The sequence below is a fragment of the Phycodurus eques genome, chromosome 12, assembly GCF_024500275.1.
Source record: "Phycodurus eques isolate BA_2022a chromosome 12, UOR_Pequ_1.1, whole genome shotgun sequence".
Lineage (NCBI taxonomy): Eukaryota > Metazoa > Chordata > Actinopteri > Syngnathiformes > Syngnathidae > Phycodurus > Phycodurus eques.
In genome coordinates this window covers 6,995,903-7,019,943 of record NC_084536.1, presented here as the reverse complement: position 1 = coordinate 7,019,943, position 24,041 = coordinate 6,995,903, and the positions used below count along the sequence as shown (strand labels likewise).

The window sequence follows — 24,041 nt, the reverse complement described above, 5'->3', positions numbered from 1 at the left end:
CCATGCTGCTCTTTGAAGTCTCCATGAGGTCTTGTTGCTGACCTACCTTGATTACTGTGGGGACACTGGGAGCACTGGTTGGCTCTCTGCATTTGAAGAGCCTGGAAGTGCCACTAGCTGGTCCGACACCGGCGCCGTTCTCCGCCATGACACGGAACTCATACTCATTGCCCTCGGTCAGGTTGGTGACTCTGTGCCTGAGCTCTGTGATAGGCCTCTTTGCAGAGACCTTCACCCAGCGCAGACTCTTCTTCTCACGTCTCTCCAAGATGTAGTGCTTGATCTCATTCCCGCCGTCTGACCTCGGCCTGCTCCAGCACAGGGTGATGCTGTTGCCGGTCACATGTGTAGAATCAGGGGTACCAGGGGCCTCCGGCACAGCTGAGCACAGGAACAGACACATAGATAAGGCTGAGACTAGGAACTAACATTACAACATGAAAACTTGTTCAGGCAAGCAACAAGAATTCCAAGAAATTCTTACTGTATTGCATCTGTGCAATGAAGGGAACAGAGTCCAGTGGTTTGCCAACACCAAACTTGTTGACAGCAGAGATTCTGAACTGGTACTCATTGCCCTTGATGAGGTTGGTGGCACTGAATGAGCAGGCTTCACACTTGGAGGTGACCAAAGCCCAGGAAAGCCTAGACGTCTCCCTCTTCTCCACAACATAGTGGGTGATGGCGGCACAACCGTCATTCTCCGGTGGGTTCCACCACACTGAGCACTTTTCAGCCGTGATCCCGGTAAAACGGATGGGACCCTTGACCGGTCCAGGAGTATCTGAAAAGACAAAAGTTTGTAAATGCTTAAAAAAAAAATTACAAATCGGATGGTGCAGTCATCATAAGGAGCATCATTGTGACCATTTAGTTACCTTGTACTCTGACATTGACGTCAGCTTTCTTGGCACCAGAGCTGTTCTTGGCCTCCACCGTGTAGATGCCCCGGTGGTTCCTGTCTGCATCGCAAATGAACAGGCTGCTTGTACCAATACCTGCTGTGATCTCGATGTCCATCATGGTCCTCTTGTCGATCTCGTTTCCATCCTTGTACCATGTAACTTGCGGTACTGGACGACCGGTGATGTTGCAGCTAAGCTGGACATTCTCTCCAGCTCTCAGCGTCAGCACCTGGTCTGGAGACCATTCGATCTCAGGAGAGACTACAAATTGCAAAGAGAACTCGTGAGGATTCGTAATCTGAAAACCATTTTTTTTGTTTTTTTTCCAATGGTAGAACACATACTGCTCTCATCCTTGGTCATTATGTATCCAGAGGAGTTGGACGGGGGGCTGACAGTTCCCACAGCATTCCGGGCGATCACTCTAAACTCAAATCTGTCTCCGGCGGACAGACCAGTCACAGTAAACTGGGTCTCACTGATGTCAGTGAAGTTGCAGCGCAGCCATTTCCCTCTGCCTTGGCGTCTCTCCACACTGTAGGCCACAATCTTGCTACCTCCGTCCCGCTTGGGGATGTCCCATCTCAAAGTGACAGAGTCTCTCGTCACATCGATGCAGACGGGGGTGCCAGGTGGATCTAAAGAGGATTTGCCATAATGACAGGTCAAACATTGTTTCAACGAACACATATAATTATAAACTAAGGCCACAATTACTAACCAACAGGGGAGATAGCGAGTGCGTGTTTGCTCTGTTCGCTAACAGGGCTGAGTCCGGCGTTGTTTTCTGCATAGACTCTGAAAGAGTACTCTAGACCCTCTAAGAGACCGATGATCCTGTACTCTTTGTTGGAGATGATGGTGGAGTTTACTTTCTGCCACAGGAGACTATTCCTGTCCTTTTTCTCAATGTGGTAGCCAAGAATTGTGGATCCTCCATCAAAACCTGGAGCTTCCCACCGAATGGTCATTCCATCACTGGTGACGTTGTAGGCCACTGGCTTTCCAGGAGCACCTGGAGGTTTGTACTGATGCTGTGCAAGGATTTCTGTAGAGTTGAGTGGTTCACTGACCCCATATTTGTTCTCTGCACGGACTTTGAACTGGTAAACAGTTCCCTTGACCAAGTTAGGTATCTTGAATGATGTTCTGACCACACTGGAGCAGACCATCTTCCAGTTGGCCTGGGAAGTCTCCCGCTTCTCCACACTGTAGCAGGTAATCTCGCCGCCGCCATTCTCTTTGGGCTCATTCCAAGAGATTATAATATGCTGGGCTTTGATCTCATCAAAGCGGATGGGGCCAGTGGGCATAGAGGGGGGGCCGAGAATCATCACATCAATGTCAAAGTAGTTCTTTACAGCTCTGTTATCCAGAACCAAGGTGTACTGGCCTGCATGCTCCTTCTTGGCACCTCTGACTGTTACTGCTGTCTTGTTGTCAGTGGTCCTGAAGCGGATCTTCTCGCTTTCCTTAAGAGGCAAATTGTCTTTCAGCCAACTGATGGCAGGCCTGGGTTTTCCCTTGAAGGGGAGCTCGATATGGATGTTCTGTCCGACACGAACAGCCAGCTCTCCGTTAGGGTAATCACTTAGGCAGGCCTCGGGTGAGATGATGAAGTCCATCACCGTGATTGGGCCAATCTCAGAGAAGTCACTGATGCCCTTCTCATTTTTTGCATAGATTCTGAAGTTCATCTCAGAATCCTCCTGCAGCCCCGTTACCTCATATGTGCAGCGCCTACAAGTTGTAGCAAAAGTCCAGCTAACGTTGTTTTCATTTCTCTTCTCAATGACGTACTCAGAGATGTGGCTGCCGCCGTCGTGGTCGGGTTTGGTCCACTGAAGGGTGACAGACGTCTTTGTGGAGTCAAGCATGACTAGGTCTTTAACTGCTCCGGGTGTCTCTGTGGCTCTGACAGGCTCCGAGGTCTCGCAGGTGTCCCCCACACCAAACTCATTTTCAGCAGACACGCGGAAGAAGTAAGCGATGTCTTCCTCCAGGCCTGACACCTTGTAGCTTGTATTGGCGCACTCATCTGTGACCATCTGGTATGCTTTCATGGTGGAACCCTTCTTCTCAACAATGTATTTAGTGACTGGGGAACCGCCATCAATAAGAGGAGCCTCCCAACTCAGTGTCAATTTTCCTCTGGTCACATTCTTAATCATCAAATTTTGGCAGGTGGAGGGACTGTCCAGAACCTTCAGGGAAACAGTTACGATTTTGGGCTCTCCCACACCATTTTCAATCTCCAGCAGGTACTTTCCGCAATCGTCGCGGGTGACCTTGGGGATGAGAAGAGTGGTGGCACGCTCGGTGCTGGTGATGGTGTAGCGTGTGTCGGCGGCAATGTTGCGGTCACCACGGCGCCAGGTGACGCCGGGGGTTGGACGGCCCTTCAGGGGAATAAACACCTCCACATCACGCCCCGACCGGGCAGTATAATGGGTGGCCATGGGAACGTCCAGGTCCAAGTCGGCCTCCTCTATTGGGAGAAAAGTTGCAAATAACGATATGAGAACGGGCGAACTTGATACTCTTGACAGTTTTGTATTTGTAAGGATACAAACCCAATATATCCTTGGCTTGCACTGGCTGGTACATCTTGATATCCTCTCCTTTGCCCTTGCAGTTGACAGCGGAGACTCTGAAGAAGTAGTAGGTTGCTGGTTTGAGGTGAGAGACCACATACTCGCAGGTCTTAACCTGCGGGTTTACTGTTGCCCATTCTCGCTCTTCTGTGTTCATTTGCTCAAGGAGATAGTGTGTGATCTTGCTGCCACCATCATATACAGGTTTCTCCCATCCAAGAGTGATGGAGGTCTTTGTGGAGTCCACCACACGCAATTTGGTCGGTTCCCCAGGAAGATCTGGAGGCAAACATAAGATCCATCAGTTGTGATCACAAAAAGACAGCCTTATAACATGTCATGACAAGTGCAAAAGTATACCAATAGGATCATAGGCCTTGTACAATTCCGAGGCCTCAGAGTAGTTTCCTGCTCCAGCCTTGTTGACAGCACATACTCGGTACTGGTACTCGTTGTTCTCCACAAGGCTGGTGACCTTCTGCCTCGTGTCTCTTATTGTGCCTTTCACCACCTGCACAATAAAGCATAACCGTTCATTAGCTTCGCAGCAGCCACCAGTGGCGAGAAGCATCACTAGCAACAAACCAACCTTGAACCACTGTAGACTCTTCTTTTCCCTCTTCTCCAGGTAATAACCATCAATGTCGCTGCCTCCATCCAGAGCTGGTCTCTCCCAAATCACCGTCATGGTTGACTTGGTGATCATGGAAACTTGAGGCTTCGATGGCTCGCTGGGAGGAACTATCGAAACAATCGTGATCAGTTGAGAACTGCAGCAAAGGTGCCAATTCATGTGTTGTTTATTCATATTTCCTACCAAAAGCATTCTTGGCGATAATTGGCTCTGACTCCAGAGGGTCGCCGATGCCATACTTGTTGATACCTCGGACTCTGAAGATGTATTCATTGCCATGGATGAGTCTGGGCACGTTAACAATGCAGTCGATGAGTTTCTCTGAGATGATGGACCACATGACTCTGCTGGTCTCCCTCTTTTCCACAATGTAGTGTGTGACCATAGCACCGCCCTCGTCAGCAGGAGGAGACCACATGATGGTGATGTTGTTAGCGGTAACCTTCTTAAACTGAATCTCGCCGGCAGGGGGCCCTGGCCTGTCTGTAAATGAGAAGCATGGGATGTATTAATTCATATTAGGATCCAAAATGATAATCTTTTTAACAAGGAAATTATTAAAAATGATTTTAAGCACCTTGGATGAGCAATCTGACAACTGCACAGGCTGATCCCAGGGAGTTCTTCACCTTGACCTCATAGGTACCAGAGTTCAGGCGTGTTGTTTCCCTCAGGAACAAACTTGTGGACTCAAAGGTGTGTTTAAAGGAGAGTTGGGCACTGGGTTTGAGTTCTCTTTCATCCTTCAGCCACTCAACGGTGGGAGCAGGCTTGCCAATGATGTTAAACTTGAGTTCAACATCTGAGCTTGACCTGTGCTTCACCTCGTTCAAGTACTCAGCAGGTATTTCAATCACTGGCGCACCTGAAGGAGAAATACATGTGAAAACATCTGCTTGTAGAGTATAACATTAATTGTGGTTTTACATACCAAAAGTGTCAACGCATGTGGCAGGTCCGGCTGTCATAGAAGGATTGCTCACTGACCCTACTGCGTTCTTAGCCATTACTCTGAACTCGTAGGTCTGATCCTGAGTCAGGCTAGTCACAGTGTAACGTGTGTCTTTGATATTGGTTAGGTTTGCCTTGGACCATTTGCAGTTGACTCCTTCTCTCTTCTCTACCAAGTAGCCTGTGATCTGAGATCCCCCATCATAGTTAGGCACCTGCCAGGCTAGGCTGATTGAGTTCTTGGTGATGTCACTGATCCGCAGATTAGTGGGTGGTTCTGCAAGAAAACAGACGGCACTCATACGACAACATTGACTATATAGACAGTCAAAAAGAGCCCGTTCCAGGCATTGTGACTTACCACAGGCGTCAATTGCCAGCACTGCATCAGAAACCTTGCTGAACTCACTGATCCCAGCAGCGTTCTCTGCTGCCACCTTGAACTCATAAATGAGTCCGGCATGGATGCTTGTGACCTTAAAGTGTGTGGCCCGGATTATCATTCTGTTGACTCTTTGCCACAGGATGCTGTTCCTATCTTTCATCTGAAGATGGTAGCCAAAGACATGACTGCCTCCATCTGACTTGGGCTCCTTCCAGGCCACGGTGATGGTCTCCCTGGTCACGGCAGTGATCTCTGGAGTCGAGGGTGCTTCAGGCAAGGCTTCATGATGACAAAGTACGATGAGGGTGGTTTCACTGTTAGAAATCAAACTGCCAAAATAAAACAGAATGACTGTGGCCACTTACTGTAAGGAAGGCTGACAGCGACAATTGGCGAGTCAATGTGCTCGCTGATTCCATATCTGTTCTCAGCTCTGATCCTGAATTGGTACTGCAGGCCAGTTGTAAGCTTCTGAATCTTGATGGTGCAGCGAGCCACAGCACAGGAGACATCCATCCAGCTGGCCGTGGTCGTCTCCCTCTTCTGGATTATGTAGTTTGTGATGGGGCTGCCACCATCATAAGCCGGCGGGAGCCACTTCAGGCTCACGCTATCCTCTGTGATGTCAAACAGCTCCACGGGTCCCAGTGGAACACTAGGCCTGTCCAGAACCACAATGTTGACAAATGACTTGGTGGTGCCACTCGAGTTGGAAGCAAGGATATCGTAACGTCCTGAGTCTCCAGCGATACTCTCACGCAGTGTGAGCTTGATGCTGTCAGGAGTGACCTCGGAGTTGAACCTCATCGTTGACTTAAGGAGCACACTGTCCTTGGACAGAGACACCTTAGGCAGTGGCCTGCCAATCAACGGAATCTCACATTTGAGGGTGGAACCAGCTCTGACATAGACTGTGTTGTGGGGGAAGTCCTTCATTACGACCTCAGGAGATTCTTCAGGAAATTAAAGAGAAGTGGACACTGAATTTTAAATCTGATAACAATGGCTAACCTTCTGTCGAATTTTGTGAAATACATGAAAATATTTTTGAGACAATAAAAAATGTCACTGTAACTTACCATGCTGGTCCTTGACCAACACTGGGGTGACCATTTCTTTGACATCACTGAATCCAGCGTGGTTCTCTGCTCGGGCTCTGAAGAAGTACTCTGTGTTCTCTCTTAGGCCAGACACTGTGTATTGCAAGGACTTGGTTACGCCGCACTTGACCCAGTTCTCCTGTCCTTTCTCCAATGCTTCCACCAAGTATCCAGTAATTCTGCTGCCTCCTGTCTGCTCTGGTTTGACCCAGGCCAGGGTTACGCTCTCCTTTGTCACATCAGTCACACCAAGTTTCGCTGGTGGGCTTGGTTTTTCTGGGGAATAAAAGCAATGTGATATGGTGATCTCCTTACAACATTCTGTGAAGCTTTACTGAATGAAAAGTGTAATACCTGAGATCTTGGTTCCTTCTTTGGTCTCACCAGGAACTCCTATGCCATACTCGTTCTCACCGGTCACTCTGAAGTAGTACACTCCACCCTCCTCCAGGTCTGACACCTTGTACGTCAGCCTATGGCATGTGTCAGTCAACTGAGTCCAGCCCTTCTTACTGGCCTCACGAATATCCACTAGATAGTTTTTTACGGGTCCTCCTCCTTCGTTCTCTGGAGTGTCCCATGTCACAGTCGCTGAGTTCTTGGTCACATCCTTTACCAAGACACAAGTCGGAGGTCCAGGAGAATCCAGGACTCTGACATTGAGGGTCAATGAAGCAGTACCAGCCACACTGGACAAGGTGATTGTGTATTTTCCAGAGTCATTGCGAGTTGCTTTCTCTAAGGTGATTGAGGTGAAGGTCTCTGTGGTGTCAATGACAGCACGGACCCTTAGGTCAACATCTGGCTTGCTCCAAGTTACATTGGGGATGGGTTTGCCTCTGAAGGGCACTGTCATGGTGAACGAGCTGCCATCTTTCACAATCAGAGTTTTTCTCATGTCATTGCTAATGTCAAAAACGGGCTCTTCCTCTCGTTCCTTGGCCAGTTGTTTTTCCGACTCTGGACTGGACTCGCTGACTCCAATCTTGTTGATGGACTTGACCACAAACATGTACTCTGCACCAGGTGTCAGTCCCACCACTGTGAACTCTGTATTCTTGGTGTTCTGGACCCCGACTGTCCATTCATCATCCAAAGTATTTCTGTATTCCACTCTGTAACCGGTCACAGGTGCACCACCATCAAATAGAGGTTTGTTCCATGACAGGGTGATGGTGGTCTTTGTCGAGTCAATTATCTTAGGCTTAGCGGGTGGTGAAGGCAAGAACTGGGGATCTTCAGCCTTGGTGAGTGGACAGGCAATGCTGGGAGCGCTGAGGCCGGCAGCATTCTCTGCGAACACTCTGTATTCATACTCACAGCCCTCCCGAAGGTGTGACGCTTTGACTCTGAGGTCATAAACCGGTTTCTTGTTAACACGGCACCAGCGAAGGCCGGTCTTCTCTCTCTTTTCGATGACATAGCCAGAGATGCTGCTTCCACCGTCAGAGACTGGTCTTTCCCAGCAGATGGTCATTGCCTCGCTCGTAACAGAGGTAACCTGGACGTTAGTGGGAGCAGCGGGTACTGTGAATGGATCGATGGCCTTTGTTGGCTCACTTTCAAGGGCCTCGCCGTCCCCGTATTTGTTGACTCCTCTAACTCTGAAAATGTACTCATTTCCTTTGAGCAGCTTGGTGACTTTGCAGGTGGTGGCCTTCATGTCACCGTGGACAAGAGTCCAAGCCAGTCGGCTAGTCTCCCGTTTTTCGACAATGTAATGCATAATATCAGCCCCACCATTCTCCCGGGGAGGTCCCCAGGTCAAGGTGCATTTTTCTGCTGTCAGGCCAGACACAGCCAGGGGTCCCGAAGAAGGTCCAGGCCTATCCAGAACCTTGCAGTTGATAGCCACAGACCTGGTTCCTGCCACATTGTGCAGAGTCAGGACATACTGGCCAGAGTCCCTCCTGATAGCATCTCTTACAACCAGGGTAGTTGTGAAGTTGGTGGTGGTGATTTCACACCTAGCCTTGGCCTCGATCTCCTTTCCATCTTTAGACCACGACACCACAGGGAGTGGTCGCCCAGTTGTTTCAGCATCAATTTGAATAATTTCTCCTGCTTTAATGACAACCACCTGTCTGAACCTTTCTTCCAAGATGATTGTGGGTGGATCTACATCATCCTTGACTGTTACAGGTCCAGTACTCTCAGAAGGAACACTTAACATTTCAACAGAATTCTTAGCGATAACATGGAAGTCATACTGGACGTCTTCAGTGAGGCCTGTGACATCGAAGTAAGTGTCCTGGAGGTTGGTGAAGTTACACTTCAGCCAGCGGCCATTTGGAACCTCTTTGCGTTCAACAATGTAGCCGGTAATCTTCGTTCCACCATCATGTTCTGGCGTCTCCCAGAAGAGTGAGACCGATGTCCTAGTGATGTTGGTGACTCTAAGGTTGCGAGGAGGTTCACATGGATCCCTTGCTGCCACTGGCTCACTGGCTTTAGAGCCTGGACCAATCCCAGCGATGTTCTCTGCATAGACTCTAAATTGATAGAGCAAGACTTCATCAATGCTAGTCATCTTAAACTGGCTCTCAGCCAGAAGACCTCTGTTCACCTTAGTCCAAAGGATGCTGCTTTGGTCTTTGCATTCAATGTGATAACCAATAACGGGGCTTCCACCATCCCTGGTTGGCCGGTCCCAAACAACGAGCATGCCAGTCTTGTTGGCATGAGAAACACGAATGTTGACTGGAGAGCCCGGAGGCTCGAATGGATACTGAGCAACAACAGGAGCAGAATCAACAGCATGACTCTTCCCATATCGGTTTTCAGCTGCAATACGGAACTGGTACTCTGTTCCCTGAGTGAGACGGGACACTTTAATTGAGGTCCTGGCAACTGTGGCAGACACAATCTGCCAATTGATTGTGGTCGTGTCTCTCTTTTCCACCACATAATTATTAATCTGGCATCCGCCGTCATAGGTTGGAGCATTCCAAGACAGAGAGATGAAGTCAGCGCTCACCTCATCCAGCTTAATGTTACTGGGCGGGCCTGGTTTGTCCAGGGTGATAACTGAGATTTCACCTGTCGTAGTGCCCACTGCGCTAGTAAGGGTGATCTCATACTTTCCTACGTCCTCCCTGGTGGCATCCTTGATGAAGATTTTAGATGAGGTCTTGGAGGTGAGAACATTGACTCGAGTCGTCTGCTTCAGCACCTGGCCATCCTTCTTCCAGGACACTTCAGGCTGCGGTCTGCCTTTGAAGGGAATGTCAATCTTCAGGTCATCTCCTGCTTTAACACTGTACGTATTGAACAGCAGGTTGACGATGGGTTGCACCGTGATATCCTTTACAATCACGGGGTCAGCTAGAGGTTTGGGGTCACTCCTACCCTTGTCATTCACTGCGATAACCCTGAAAAAGTACTCTTCATCTGTTGTGAGACCTCCAATTGTGGCCTCCAGTGCTTTAACTTCACTGCACAAACTCCATTTTTCATCTCTGTCTGGCTGCATCTCCACACAGTAGGCTGTAATCTTGCTGCCACCATCATGGTCAGGTTTCTCCCACGACAGTGTGACAGTGTGACGAGTCACGTCCACCAGCTGAACTCTACCAGGAGGCAAAGGAGCCTCAGAAACTTTGACTTGTTCCGTGGAGGCAGGCAGACCCACACCAAGTTCATTTACTGCCAGCACACGGAAGTAATACCGTCTTCCCTCCTCCAGATCAGAGACCATATAAGAGTTCCTCACACAATTAGTACTAACACTGGTGAATGCCATCCTCTTCTGCTCTCTCTTCTCCACAATGTAGTGAGATATCTTGGCCCCGCCGTCAATGAGAGGAGGCTCCCAGGCGAGAGAAACCAAATTTCTTTTCACATCTTTCACCTCGAGGTTTGTCGGGGCACTAGGCGAGTCTAGAACTCGGACGTTAATGAAGGCCGATTTTGAGCCACTCATGTTCTCCAGTGTCAGTATATATTTGCCGGTATCAAATCGGTCGACATTCTCAATCACTAACATGGTGTAGGAGCTTGTCACCTCAATCTGGGCACGCTCATTCAGAGTGCCATCTGCCTTTGACCACCTGACCTCAGGCTCAGGCTTCCCGCGGATTGTGACAAACAGACGCAAGGAGGCTGTGGCCCGAACGTTGACCATCTTTCTTAGATCACAGTCAAGTTCAATTTCAGGAGCTTCCACCTTCTCAGCCGCGATCACGCAGCCAGGCAGGTCTACATGCTCGCCCACACCCTCGCAGTTAACGGCGCAGATCCGGAAATTGTATTCAGCATTCTCCTTCAGATTTTTTATGGTGTAGTTCGTAGCCTGCACACCTGTGTATGGGGTGCAAATGACCCATTCATCCAGTGCAGCCTCCTTCATTTCAACAATGTAACCGTTGATGGGCGCTCCGCCGTCATATATAGGCCTAGTCCAGGTCAAGGAGACAGTTGTGCTGGAATGGTCAATGACCTTGGGGTTGTTTGGAGGTCCTGGTGGGTAAATTGCATCACATGCCTTGATGTACTGAGTTGGTGCACTGGGTGTGCCCACGCCAGCTGCATTTTCAGCAGAAACCCGGAATTCATAAGAATGGCCCTCAATGAGACCAGTGCATCGGAACCTCAGGTCAGTTAGCCTCTTCTTGTTGCATTTGCTCCATCGGATGCCAACCTTGTCACGCTTTTCAAGGATATAACCTTCAATCTCAGCTCCCCCATTGCTTTCTGGCCTTTCCCAGGTGAGCACGATGGAGTCTCTGGTGATTGCACCGGCCTCTGGCATGGACGGAGCACTTGGGGTGGTGAATGGATTGCGTGCAACAACTGGCTCAGACTCTAGCGGCTCACCAACACCATATTTGTTGACAGCCGTGACTCTGAAGATGTACTCATTTCCGGGCAGCAGTTTGGTGACTTTGTAACTGATCGCTTGAATCTTGGGCTCCACCATAGTCCACGACAACCGGCTGGTCTCTCTTTTCTCAATGATATAGTGTGAAATACCTGCTCCACCGTCCTGCGAGGGATGGTTCCAATGCAGATAACACTTTTCAGCCGTGACACCTTTGATTTCTAGTGGGCCATCCGGAGGGCCGGGTCTATCCAGAACCTTAACGTTAACTGGGATCATCTTGACACCTCCAACATTAACTAGTTTGAGAACAAAATGTCCACCGTCCGTTCGGATGCAGTCCTTCACTGTCAAGACGGTGCGTGTGAGTGTGGTCTTTATCTCCATTCTTGGCGTAGTCTTGTCAATCTCCTTTCCATCCTTCAACCAGATGACCTCAGGCATAGGCTTGCCGGTGTAGTCGGCATCAATGACGAAAGTCTCACCAGCATGAACAACAGTTAGATCCTTGAATTTGGAATCCATGGTTGCTTCTGGGGCCTCAATTTCGTCTTTGGCAGTTATTTCTCCTGTGCTTGGAGAGGGATGGCTTGATATGCCAGCTGCGTTTTTGGCGACAACTCTGAACTCATAAATGCAGTGCTCAGTGAGACCAGTGAGGGTGAACTGGGTTTCAAGGATGTTGGTAAAGCTGGCCTTCATCCAGCGGGTATCAGGGTGTTTCCTCCTTTCAATCAAATAGCCGGTAATAACGCTGCCTCCGTCATACGGGGGTGTGGTCCACCGCAGTGTTACATGGTTCCGTGTTATTTCAATTGCCTCGGGAGTACCAGGTGGGTCGCAGGGATCCCGAGCCACTGTGCTTTCTGAGATCTTGCTAACCGGACTCAGTCCTGCAATGTTTTCTGCATACACCCTGAATTCATACTCAATGCCCTCCTCCAGTTCTGTGGTCTTGAAACGTGCATCGGGGATGAGAAGCTTACTGAGTTGAGTCCACAAGAGGCTGTTCCTCTCCTTCCTTTCCAGATGGTAGCCAAGAATGGGACTGCCACCATTGCTTGCCGGGGGCTTCCACTCAACGACCATGCTATCCTTGGTTGCAGCAGTTACAGTGGGTGTCACTGGCGCATCAGGCACATTGAATGGATAGTGAGCAATGACTTGGGGTGAGACAATAGCAGAACTCTTTCCATATCTGTTCTCAGCAGACACTCTGAACTGATATTCCATACCAGTCTTCAGGTTGCTGACCTTGATGGTTGTCCTGGCTATGGTCGCAGACACAATCTGCCAAGCTGTTGTGGTAGTGTCTCTCTTCTCCACAATGTAGTTGTTAATCTGACAGCCGCCAGTATACATTGGTGGTTCCCAGGAGAGGGTCATATAATTGGAGCTCACTTCTTCAATCTTCACAGGACCTGTGGGCGGGCCCGGTTTATCAAGAATGATAACTGTAATCTCTTCAGTTGCAGTTCCGATGTTGCTGGTGGCTGTGACGATATATTTTCCTGAATCTTCACGCTTGGCATCCTTGATGCACAGCTTTGTAGATGTGGGTGTATCAGATACATTTAACCTAGTTGTCTCTTTAAGAGCCTGTCCTTCTTTCTTCCACTCCACTTTTGGGATCGGACGCCCAATCACTGGAATCTCAATCTTCAAATCTTCACCAGTTTGCAAACTATAAGTATTGTAGCTCATCCTGAATCCGGGAATCATAGTCAAATCCTTGGCTATGACCGGTGCAGCGAGAGGCCTCGGGTCACTCTTACCTTTGTCATTGAAGGCAGAGACTCTGAAAAGATATTCATGTCCAGCACTGAGGCCTGTGACAGTGCCTTCACAGGTCTTGGTTGTGGTGACCACCACCCATTCCTCTGAGTCCATAGTTTTCATTTCAATATAGTAGCCGATAATCCTGCTGCCTCCGTCGTGGACCGGTTTCTCCCATGACAGTGAGGCAGTTGTTTTACTAACTTCGGTTACAGTGACTTTACCTACGGACAAAGGCGGCTCAGAGGCCTTAACTGAGTCTGTTGTCTCTGCTGGCAGTCCTACACCAAACTCATTCTCGGCAAGGACTCGGAAGTAGTAGATCATTCCCTCTGTGAGGCCAGTAACTCGGTAGCTGGTCTTTGTGCACTTGTTGTCAATATTAGCGTAAACCTTCCTGTTGGACTCGCGCTTTTCAACCAGGTAATTTTTTATTCTTGCACCACCGTCAATAAGAGGGGGCTCCCAACTCAGGGTGACACTTTCCCGTTTAATGTCTTTGACGGTGAGGTTCACGGGCGCTCCTGGAGTGTCCAGAACTTTGACAGAAACAAATGCAGATTTAGTGCCAGCGCTGTTTTGGAGATTAAGGATATATTTTCCAGCATCATGTCTGTCACAGATGTCAATGGAGAGCTGTGTGTAGTCTTCACCAGTCTCAAGTTGAACTTTACTGGGCAGTTCACCGTCCTCCTTGGCCCAGCTAATTTCTGGTGTGGGACGACCCTTAAATAGAATGCCAATTCTCATTGGAGCACCCGCACGGACAACAATTCCCTTTCGGAGTTCTGCATCCAGAATCATATCTGGGGCATTAATTTTAGCCACAGGGATAACTATGCCCTGAACTTCGGTTGGCTCCCCAATGCCCTGCTTGTTGATGGCACAGACGCGCATTTTGTATTCCTGGTGCTCAATCAACTTGGTAATGGTAAACTTGGTGGCATTTACTCCAGAGGGTGGCGTGCAAATCGTCCACTCCTCCTCATCAGCCTTTGTGATTTCAACAGCGTAACCTTGAATCTCACAGCCACCATCATATATGGGCCTGTGCCATGTCAGACTTATGGAGTCCATGGTGGTGTCTGTCACATGAACGGTTGTGGGGCTGCCAGGCTCAAAAGTGGGGTCGCATGCCTTCAGGTAAGGTGTGGCCGGACCTGGCTGACCCACGCCAGCTGCATTCTCAGCAGAAACCCTGAACTCATATTCATGGTCCTCAGTTAGTCCTGTCACCCGGAAACGCAAGTCTGTTACCCTGCGTTTGTTGCATTTGGTCCACCTTATGCCAGCCCGGTCTCTCTTTTCCACAATGTAGCCAACAATCTCACTGCCTCCATTTGTCTCGGGGCGATTCCAGCAGACAGTCATGGAGTCCCTGGTAATGTTGGTGATCTCAATCTCCTTAGGTGTGCCAGGGGGGACGAATGGATTCCTCATGATAACTGGTGCTGACTCCAGAGGCTCACCCTCGCCATATTTGTTGACTGCCATAACTCTGAAGATGTATTCGTTACCCTTCAAGAGTTTTGTGACCTTGAACATGGTAGCGCCACAGTCACTAGAGACCACAGTCCAAGCCAGGCGGCTTGTCTCTCTCTTTTGGATGATGTAGTGAGAAATGCCACTGCCTCCATCGTGCCTTGGTGGAAGCCACGACAGGGAGCACTTCTCCTCAGTGACATTGCTGACAGTAAGTGGTCCCTCTGATGGACCTGGTCTGTCCAGGACCTTCACACTGAATGGGATAGTCTTGCTGCCTGCCACGTTGGTCAGTACCAGTGTGTACTGGCCGCCATCCACTCTGATGGCATCCTTTACAACAAGAAGAGCCTTAAAGTCTATATGTTTTGTCTCAGCTCTGGCAGAGTTTTCTACTTCAACATCACCCTTAAACCACTGAGCCATGGGAATGGGCTTTCCGTCCACTTTGGCCTCCAGATTGAATGTGTCCCCAGCATTGATGACAAGGGTTTGGTTGTACATGGCATCCGTCTCACACTTGGGTGGGTCAACTTCATCTATTGCTGTGATGGATCCAGTGCACTCGGAGGGCTTGCTGACAGCACCGGCTGCATTTCTTGCAATGACTCTAAAGTCGTATTTGCTGTTTTCTGTCAAGCCAATCACTGTAAATTCAAGGTCCAAAACGTTTGCAAAGCTGGCCTTCATCCACTTTCCTTCAGGAAGATCACGCTTCTCCACGACATAACCAGTAATCGAACTTCCGCCGTTGTACTGCGGGGCCGTCCACCTGAGTTTCACCGAGTGTCTGGTCACGATCAGTGGCACTGGACAGCCAGGAGGATCACATGGATCGCGGGCCACATAGACCTCTGAGACTTTACTGCACTTTCCAATGCCAACAACGTTCTCTGCATAGACTCTGTATTCATATTCAATTCCTTCCTCCAGAGGACTGGATTTGAACCTGCAGTCTTGGATGAGTGTCTTGTTAATCTTGGTCCAAAGGATGCTGTTCTTCTCTTTCCTTTCAAGATGATAGCCCAAGATAGGACTGCCTCCGTCAGATGGAGGTTTATGCCACTCCACTACCATGTAGTCTTTAGAGTATGAAGATACAAAGGGTGTACCCGGTGGCCCAGGTTCTTGGAATGGATACTGTGCCACAACCGGGTCAGAATCAATGGCATAACTCTTGCCGTATCTGTTCTCAGCATAGATTCTGAATTGATATTCAGCGCCGGTCTTCAGATTGCCCACTTTGAGTGTTGATCTTGCCACAGTGGCAGACACCACTACCCAGTTTGTGGTGGTCGTATCTCGTTTCTCGACAACATAGTTGGATATTTGGCAGCCGCCTGTATAAGTAGGAGGTTCCCATGCAAGTGTGATGCTCTCGGCACTGACATCCTCTAACTTGACAGGTCCTGTAGGTGGTCCGGGCTTATCTAAGGTGATAACTTCAACAGTGGCTTCCTTAGATCCTAGATCATTGGCTACAGTAATACTGTACATGCCTCCGTCCTCTCTGGTGGCATCCTTTATAGTAACTGTGGTTTGATGTGCTGAATCTGTGACATTGACTCTGGTGGTCTGCTTGAGGGCGGCTCCGTCCTTGGACCAAGAGATGGTCGGCTTTGGATGGCCTGCGATTGGCACTTCGATCTTGAGGTCATATCCCACTTGGACACTGTAGCTGCTCATTTTAGGTCTAACAGCAGGCTCAATCACAAGGTCTTTTGCGACCACCAAATGAGCCAGTTGCCTGGGGTCGCTCCTGCCCTTGTCGTTGACAGCCACCACTCTGAACTGATACTCTTCTCCCTTGAGCAGGTTACTAACCAGGGCCTCGGTTGCCTTCACACTAGCACAAACAGACCAGGATTCGCTGTCTATAGCAGCCAGTTCGACTTCATAGTGGCTTATCCTACTACCGCCATCATGTACAGGCTTCTCCCAAGTCAGGGTGACAGTACTATGTGTAACATCAACAACGCTGACTTTACCAGGGGGCTGCGGCTTCTCAGATATCTTAATTGGTTCAATGGTTTTAACAGGCAGACCGACACCGTACTCATTCTCAGCTAGCACTCTAAAGAAAAATATTCCACCCTCTGGGAGAGGTTCTACCTTCCATGTCATCTTATTGCAGATGGTGATGGAAGAGTAAACCTTCCTAGTGCTCTCCCGCTTCTCCACGATGTACTGCTTAATCTTTGAGCCGCCATCTAGAAGCGGAGGCTCCCATGTGAGTGTGACAGAATTCTTGGTAATCTCCTTGACAAAGAGGTTATTTGGAGGGCTTGGGGTGTCCAGGACTCTGACGCTGATGAAGACAGACTTAACTCCGCTGGCATTCTCGGCAGTAAGTGTGTATTTGCCGCTATCAAATCGGTCCACGTTCTCAATCACAAGTGACGCGTAGCTACCTGTGTTATCAATTTGGGCCGTCTCCTTAAGCTCCCCATCAGACTTGCCCCATTTTACCTCAGGGGCTGGACGACCGCTTACAGGAACAAAGAGCCTGAGGGTGCTTGCCGCTCTAATATTGATCATCTTCCTCAAACTGGCATCCAGGTCCAGGTCTGGTGCTTCGAGCTTCTCTTCCAAAGTGATTTTTCCTGGACAATCAGCGTGCTCACCAACACCGATTTTGTTGATGGCACACACTCTGAACTGATACTCGTGCTTCTCCAAGAGCTTTGTCACGGTAAACCGTGTGTCTGTGATTCCAGAGGAAGGAGTGCACATGAACCACTCATCTGACACAGTATTGCATGCCTCAACAATGTAGGCCTGAATCTCACAGCCACCATCATAGATGGGTTTACCCCAGGTCAAGGAAACGGTAGACCTTGATGAGTCCACCACCTTGGGATTGTTTGGTGGGCCTGGTTTGAAGATAGGATCCAAAGCTTTGAAATATGTTGTTGGGGGACTGGGTGTTCCCACACCGGCAGCATTCTCGGCAGAGACCCTAAATTCGTAGCTGTGGTTTTCTAGGAGCCCGGTAACTCTGAAACGGACCTCGCTCACGGTACGCTTGTTGCACCTGGTCCATCTAACACCGTCCTTGTCACGTTTCTCCACAACATAACCTTGGATGGCACTGCCACCATCGTTACTTGGTCGCTCCCAGGTCACTACCATGGAGTCTTTAGTAATTGTGGAGACCTCTACCTCTGTTGGTGGGTTGGGAGTAACAAATGGATTTCTGGCAATCATGGGCTCAGATTCCAGAGGCTCACCGACTCCATATTTGTTGACTGGAATCACTCTAAAGATGTACTCATTCCCAGGAAGAAGCTTGGTGATCTTCAAGTTCAGGGTCTGAACTTTCTGTTCAACTACCGTCCAAACCAGTCGGCTCGTCTCTCTCCTTTCAACAATGTAATAGGAAACATCACTACCTCCATCCTGCAAAGGTGTTTTCCAGGAAATTGAGCATTTCTCACTCGTGACACCGTAGATTGAAATGGGGCCCTCAGGCGGACCAGGCCTGTCCAGAACTTTTACATTAATGTTCACAGATTTCTCTCCGCCGACATTCTTCACCAGCAAAGTATACTGGCCTCCATCAACACGAATTGCTTCTTTGACAACAATACAGGCCAAAAACTCCGTGTTATTGACTTCCAGGCGTGCTGCTTCACTCATGACTTGGCCCTCCTTCAGCCAGTGTACCATGGGAACAGGTTTGCCGAAGATAGCTGCCTCAAGCCTGAATGACTCTCCAGCATTCACAACCACAGCCTGGGAGTACTTGGCATCCAGGTCAATTTGGGGTGGATCCACCTCATCCTTGGCAGTGATAGCTCCAGTAGAGTCAGAGGGTTGACTGCTGACACCCGCTGCATTTTTGGCAGTGACACGGAACTCATAAATCTGGTCTTCAGTGAGACCCGTGACAACAAAGGAGGTATCAATGATGTTGGTGAAACTGGCCTTCATCCAGCGCCCGGCTCCTTCCTTCTTCTCCACCACATACCCGATGATTTTTATGCCACCATCATACTCAGGTTTGGACCATCGGAGGGTCACCTGGTTTCTTGTTACAATGACAGCCTCAGGCTTTCCGGGTCTGTCACAAGGGTCTCTGGCTACCTGCAATTCACTCACGATACTGGGTTTGCTTATGCCGACAATGTTTTCAGCGTAAACTCTGAACTCATATTCGATACCTTCTTCCAGACCAACCACTTTGAATCGGGAGTCTGGGATAAGCTGTTTGTTCTGCTTCACCCACAAAATGCTGTTTTTCTCTTTGAGCTCAAGATGGTAGCCCAGGATTTTGCTTCCACCATCACTGCTGGATTTATCCCATACGACCAGCATGGTCTCCTTGGTGGCTGACTTTACAATGACCGAACGCGGTGAAGCGGGAACCTTGAATGGATACTGAGCCACAATACTTTCAGAGAGCAGCGCTGAGGACTTGCCATATCGATTCTCTGCAGCAATCCTGAATTGGTACTCACAACCTGTCTTCAAACGTACAGCTTTTACAGTGGTTCTAGCCACTGTAGCTGACACGATCTGCCAGTTAGTGGTTGACGTGTCTCTCTTCTCAACAACGTAATTGTTGATGCTACAGCCACCATCGTACTCCGGGGGATTCCAGGACAAGACCAGACTGTCTGCAGTGACTTCATCCAGCTTGACTGGGCCAGTTGGAGGGCCTGGCTTGTCTAGGACCATCACGCTGATCTCTGTAGTTGCCTCTCCAGCCATGTTAATCAGTTTGATGGAATATGTACCCACATCATCTCTGCAGGCCTCCTTAATGACGAGGAGAAGGTTCTCGTCTGTGCTTTCAGCATTAACTCTAGTTGTCTCCTTGAGGGTGATGCTGTCTTTGAACCAGGTTGCTGTCGCTTTGGGACAGGCAGCATACGGTACGTCGATCTTCAGATCATCTCCTGCTAGCACACTAAACGTGCTGAAAGCCAATTTGAAAGTTGGCAGGATTACCAGATCTTTGGCCACCACGGGCATGCTAAGAGCACGTGGCTCACTAACGCCCTTTTCATTGGTGGCCGAAATACGGAACATGTACTCCTCTCCCTGTGTTAAACCAGTTACAAAAGCCTCGTTGGTCTTGACTGCCATGACCTGGGTCCACTTTTCACTTTCTCTACCCTGCATTTCAACAATGTAGCTGGTGATTCTGCTTCCACCATCATGGTCGGGCTTCTCCCAGGTGAGAGTGACACTGGTGCCAGTCACCTCACGGAGGGACACCTTTCCTGGAGGCAGGGGCCTCTCTGACACCTTAACGGGCTCAAACGTTTCCACTGGGAGGCCGATGCCATATTCGTTCTCAGCCAGGATTCTGAAGAAGTACATCTTTCCTTCTTCTAGTTCTCCAACTTTCCAGCTGGATTTGTGGCAGTTGGCACAGACAGTGGAGTAGGCCTTTCTGGTTGACTCACGCTTCTCTACAATGTAATTACGGACTCTGGAGCCACCATCAATTAAAGGTGCATCCCAAATGAGCGAGACTGAATCTTTGGTAACCTCCTTGATGATCAGGTTCTGAGGTGCTCCGGGCGTGTCTAGTACCCTGATGTTAACAAAGGCCGTCTTAGTTCCAGAGGCATTCTCCACAGTGACCATGTATTTACCGCCATCAAACCTGTCGACATTTTCAACTTGAAGAGTGGTGAATGACGATGTGACTTCAATGTTAGCTTTGTCCAGGGACTCTCCATGCTCTCTTGACCATTTGACGTCCGGTGCCGGTCTGCCTTTAATGGGTACAAAGAGTCTGAGTGTGCCACAGGCTCTGATGCAGACGACCTTACGGAGATCTGCTCCAAGTTCGATTTCAGGGGGTAGTAACCTGTCTTCTGCTTTTGGGGTTCCTGGGACAGCAGCAGGCTCTCCCACACCTTCGCAGTTGGTGGCACAGATGTTGATTTTGTAATCTTGGTTCTCTTTCAGGCCAGTGATAGTGAATGAGGTAGCTGTCCATCCCTTCTTAGGAGTGCAAATTGTCCATTCATCCTCTTCGGGCAGGCAGGTCTCCACAATATAGCCAGTGATTTCAGAGCCACCATCATAGACAGGCTTATTCCAAGCAAGGGTGATGGAAGACTTGGTTGTGTCTAGAACTCTGGGGTTCCCTGGAGGTCCAGGCTGGAAGATTGTGTCCATGGCTTTGTAGAACGGAGTTGAGGGACTTGGCTGGCTCAGTCCAGCATTGTTCTCTGCAAAAACTCTGAATTCATACTCGTGGCCCGGTGTGAGGCCAGTGGCCTTGAATCGAAGGTCGGTTACAGTCCTTCTGTTGCACTTGACCCAGCGCAGTCCAGTCTTATCCCTTCTCTCGATAATGTAAGTGTTGAGTCTGCTACCCCCATCATGTTCAGGGCGCTCCCAGCAGACTACCATTGAGTTCTTGGTGATGGTCGTAACTTCAGGCTGTGTGGGCGGGTCACTGGGAACGTAGGGATTGGCACAGATGACAGGCTGGGACTCCAGCGGCTCGCCAATGCCATACTTATTCACGGCCATTACTCTGAAGACATACTCATTGCCTTTAAGAAGCTTCGTGACCTTGAACCTGTTTGCTTGGAGATCCGTGGCCACGTTTGTCCAGGCCAACCTGCTGGTTTCACGCTTCTGAATGATGAAGTATTCAATCTTGGCTCCACCATCGTGTGTTGGATGCAGCCAGTTGAGGACGCATTTCTCAGCAGCAATGTCTGTAACCGTTAAGGAATCGGGTGGTCCGGGTCTATCGAGGACCTTGACGTTGAATATGAATTTAGCAAAGCCGCCAGGGTTACTGGCAGTCAGGGTGATCGCGCCGCCATCTCTTCTCAAAGAGTCTTTGTTGATCAGAGTTGTGTGGAAAGCAGACATCTTTATTTCCAACTTGCCGGTATCTTCAAGCTCCTTCCCATCCTTGGTCCACACAAGTGAGGGAATGGGCCGACCCGTCACGTTGGCCTCCAGTGTAAACATCTCTCCGGCCATGACGACAACATTGCTACTGTAAAGGGAGTCAATGTTGAGCCGGGGCTCTTCGATGTCATCCCTGCATGTGATGGCTTCTGAGGGCTGAGAAGGTGCACTCACTGCGCCTGCTGAGTTGCGAGCCAACACACGGAATTCATAAACAGTGTCTTCGATCAGACCGCTGACTGTGTAGACCGTCTCGAGGATGTTGTTGAAGTTGGCTTTGAGCCACCGCCCGTTTGGCAGTTCCCTCCTCTCCACAGTGTATCCGGTGATGGAAAATCCTCCGTCTGCCTCTGGTTTGGTCCATGACACAGTCACCTCATGTCTGGTGATGTTCAGTGCCAAAGGTCTACCTGGTGGGTCTACTGGGTCCAAAGCATACAACGGGTCAGAGGGTTTGCTGGGTTTGCTAAGACCAGCTAAGTTTTCAGCAATAACACGGTGCTCATATTCAATTCCGTCAACCAGGCCAGTTGATTTGAAGATATTTCCTATCACAAGAGCTTTGCTGATCCTCTGCCACAGAATGCTGTTCCTCTCTTTTCGTTCCACATGGTAACCCAGGATGGCACTGCCTCCATCCGAGGATGGTTCATTCCAACTGAGAGTCATTGCATCCTTATTGAAGGATGTGACTGCAGGGGGCCCTGGCTGGCCTGGGACATCAAACGGATAGGTAGCCACCACTGGCTCAGAGACGATGGATGGTCCGATGCCATATCGATTCTGGGCCTTGACACGGAACTGATATCCAGTTCCAGTGATAAGCCGGGCTGCCTTGAATGTGGTACGTATGACAGTGGCTGCTAACTCCACCCAGGAGGTACCAGTGGTCTCACGCATTTCAACAATATAATTGTTGATGGGAACACCCCCATCATTCTCTGGGGCCTCCCAGGACATAAGGATATAATCGGACGAGACCTCTTCCATCTTAATGGGACCAGTGGGTGGACCTGGAATATCATGGACTAATACTGTGATTATCTCGGTCACTGTGCCTAGCATGTTCTTTCCTGTCATTGAATACTGTCCTCCATCAGCCCTTTTGATCTCGCCAATGTTGAGGATGGTTGATGTTGCTGTAGCTTCTGTGTTAATTCTTTGTGTCTCTTTTAGAATTGTGTCTCCTTTTTTCCAAGAAACAACAGGTCTGGGTTTTCCAAGTACTGGAATCTCCATCTTAACACGGTCCCCAGCCTTGGCAATGACCGTCTTCTGGTAGACTCCACGTAGGTCAAATGACGGGCCTGATGTTTGCTCTTTGATAATTGCCGGTCTGCTCTCACATGGATCGCTTCTACCCGAAGCATTAACTGCCATGATGCGGAAAGTATATTCTGCACCCTCTACCAGATTCGTCACAGTGTAGTCCAGAGCCTTGATGGCAGAAACATGGAGCCAGTGCTCAGTGTCCTTCTTCTGGGCCTCAATGACATAACCTGTAATCAAGCTACCGCCATCATGAAGAGGCTTAGTCCACACCAAGCTGGCGCTGTCAGCTGTAACATCAGTGATGTACAGGTTTTCTGGTGGAGAAGGGGCCTGAGATGCCCTGATTGGTTCGGGGGTTTCAGCAGGCTCGCCAATGCCCAGGTCATTCTCAGCAGAGATTCGAAAGTAGTAGTAAGCTCCCTCCTCCAGATCAGAGATTTTGAAAGAGCACTTTTGCCACGTAGTGCTCAGGACAGTGTAGGCCTTCTTTGTGGCCTCTCTCTTTTCAATAATGTAGTTGTGAATCTTGGAGCCACCGTCAATGATGGGGATCTCCCACTGAAGGGTTATGCTCGTTTTAGCGATCTCTCTGGGTTTGAGATTAACTGGCGGCCCTGGCGTGTCCAGAACCTTCACATTTACGAAGCCTGTCTTCTTTCCGGCGACGTTCTCCAGGCAGAGGTTGTACTTTCCGGCATCATATCTGGTGCAGTCAGGAATGACCAGCAGTGTGTAGGACTCGGTAGTGTCAATATGTGCACGCATTTTCAGATTGACATCATCTTTGCTCCAGGTGACATCTGGAACAGGACGGCCTCGGATGGGAACAAACATACGGATTGACGTACGGGCCCTGACTACCAGGGATTTCCGGAGTTCGGCGTCCAGCTCAAAGTCTGGAACAGACTCCTGGTCCACAAGTTCGGTTACTTTTTCAACCTCTGCAGGTTCACCAATTCCTTCAGAGTTCACAGCTCGGACTCTGAAATGGTATCTGCCTCCCTTCTGCAGTTTTCCGATAACATATACGGTAGCCTTCAGGTGGTACTCTGTTTCTGTCTCCCAGTCGTCATGCCCTTCCTTTTTATATTCCACAATGTATCCATCCACTTCCAGACCACCATCATAGTGGGGTCGGCCCCAGGTAAAGGTGGCAGACATTTTAGTGGTATCTGTAACTCTAGGATTGGAAGGAGGACCTGGTGGATCTGATGAACAGGGAAAAGAACTTT

General features: G+C 49.4%; 1 protein-coding gene across 1 annotated transcript in view; it reads right to left on the bottom strand.

Annotated features, from left to right (window-relative positions):
* ttn.2 (titin, tandem duplicate 2) overlaps positions 1–24,041 on the bottom strand; it is a 256,838-nt gene that overhangs the window by 25,443 nt on the left and 207,354 nt on the right. Inside the window, exons 214-228 of the mRNA XM_061692635.1 lie at positions 6,924–24,017; positions 6,549–6,845; positions 5,835–6,422; positions 5,446–5,748; positions 5,065–5,361; positions 4,711–4,998; positions 4,317–4,616; positions 4,089–4,240; positions 3,860–4,010; positions 3,479–3,778; positions 1,627–3,393; positions 1,250–1,543; positions 879–1,166; positions 485–784; positions 47–381 (exon numbers count right to left, since the gene is read on the bottom strand). Of these exons, the coding sequence (XP_061548619.1) occupies positions 47–381; positions 485–784; positions 879–1,166; positions 1,250–1,543; positions 1,627–3,393; positions 3,479–3,778; positions 3,860–4,010; positions 4,089–4,240; positions 4,317–4,616; positions 4,711–4,998; positions 5,065–5,361; positions 5,446–5,748; positions 5,835–6,422; positions 6,549–6,845; positions 6,924–24,017 (22,754 nt within the window). The remainder of the gene's footprint in view (positions 1–46; positions 382–484; positions 785–878; positions 1,167–1,249; positions 1,544–1,626; positions 3,394–3,478; positions 3,779–3,859; positions 4,011–4,088; positions 4,241–4,316; positions 4,617–4,710; positions 4,999–5,064; positions 5,362–5,445; positions 5,749–5,834; positions 6,423–6,548; positions 6,846–6,923; positions 24,018–24,041) is intronic.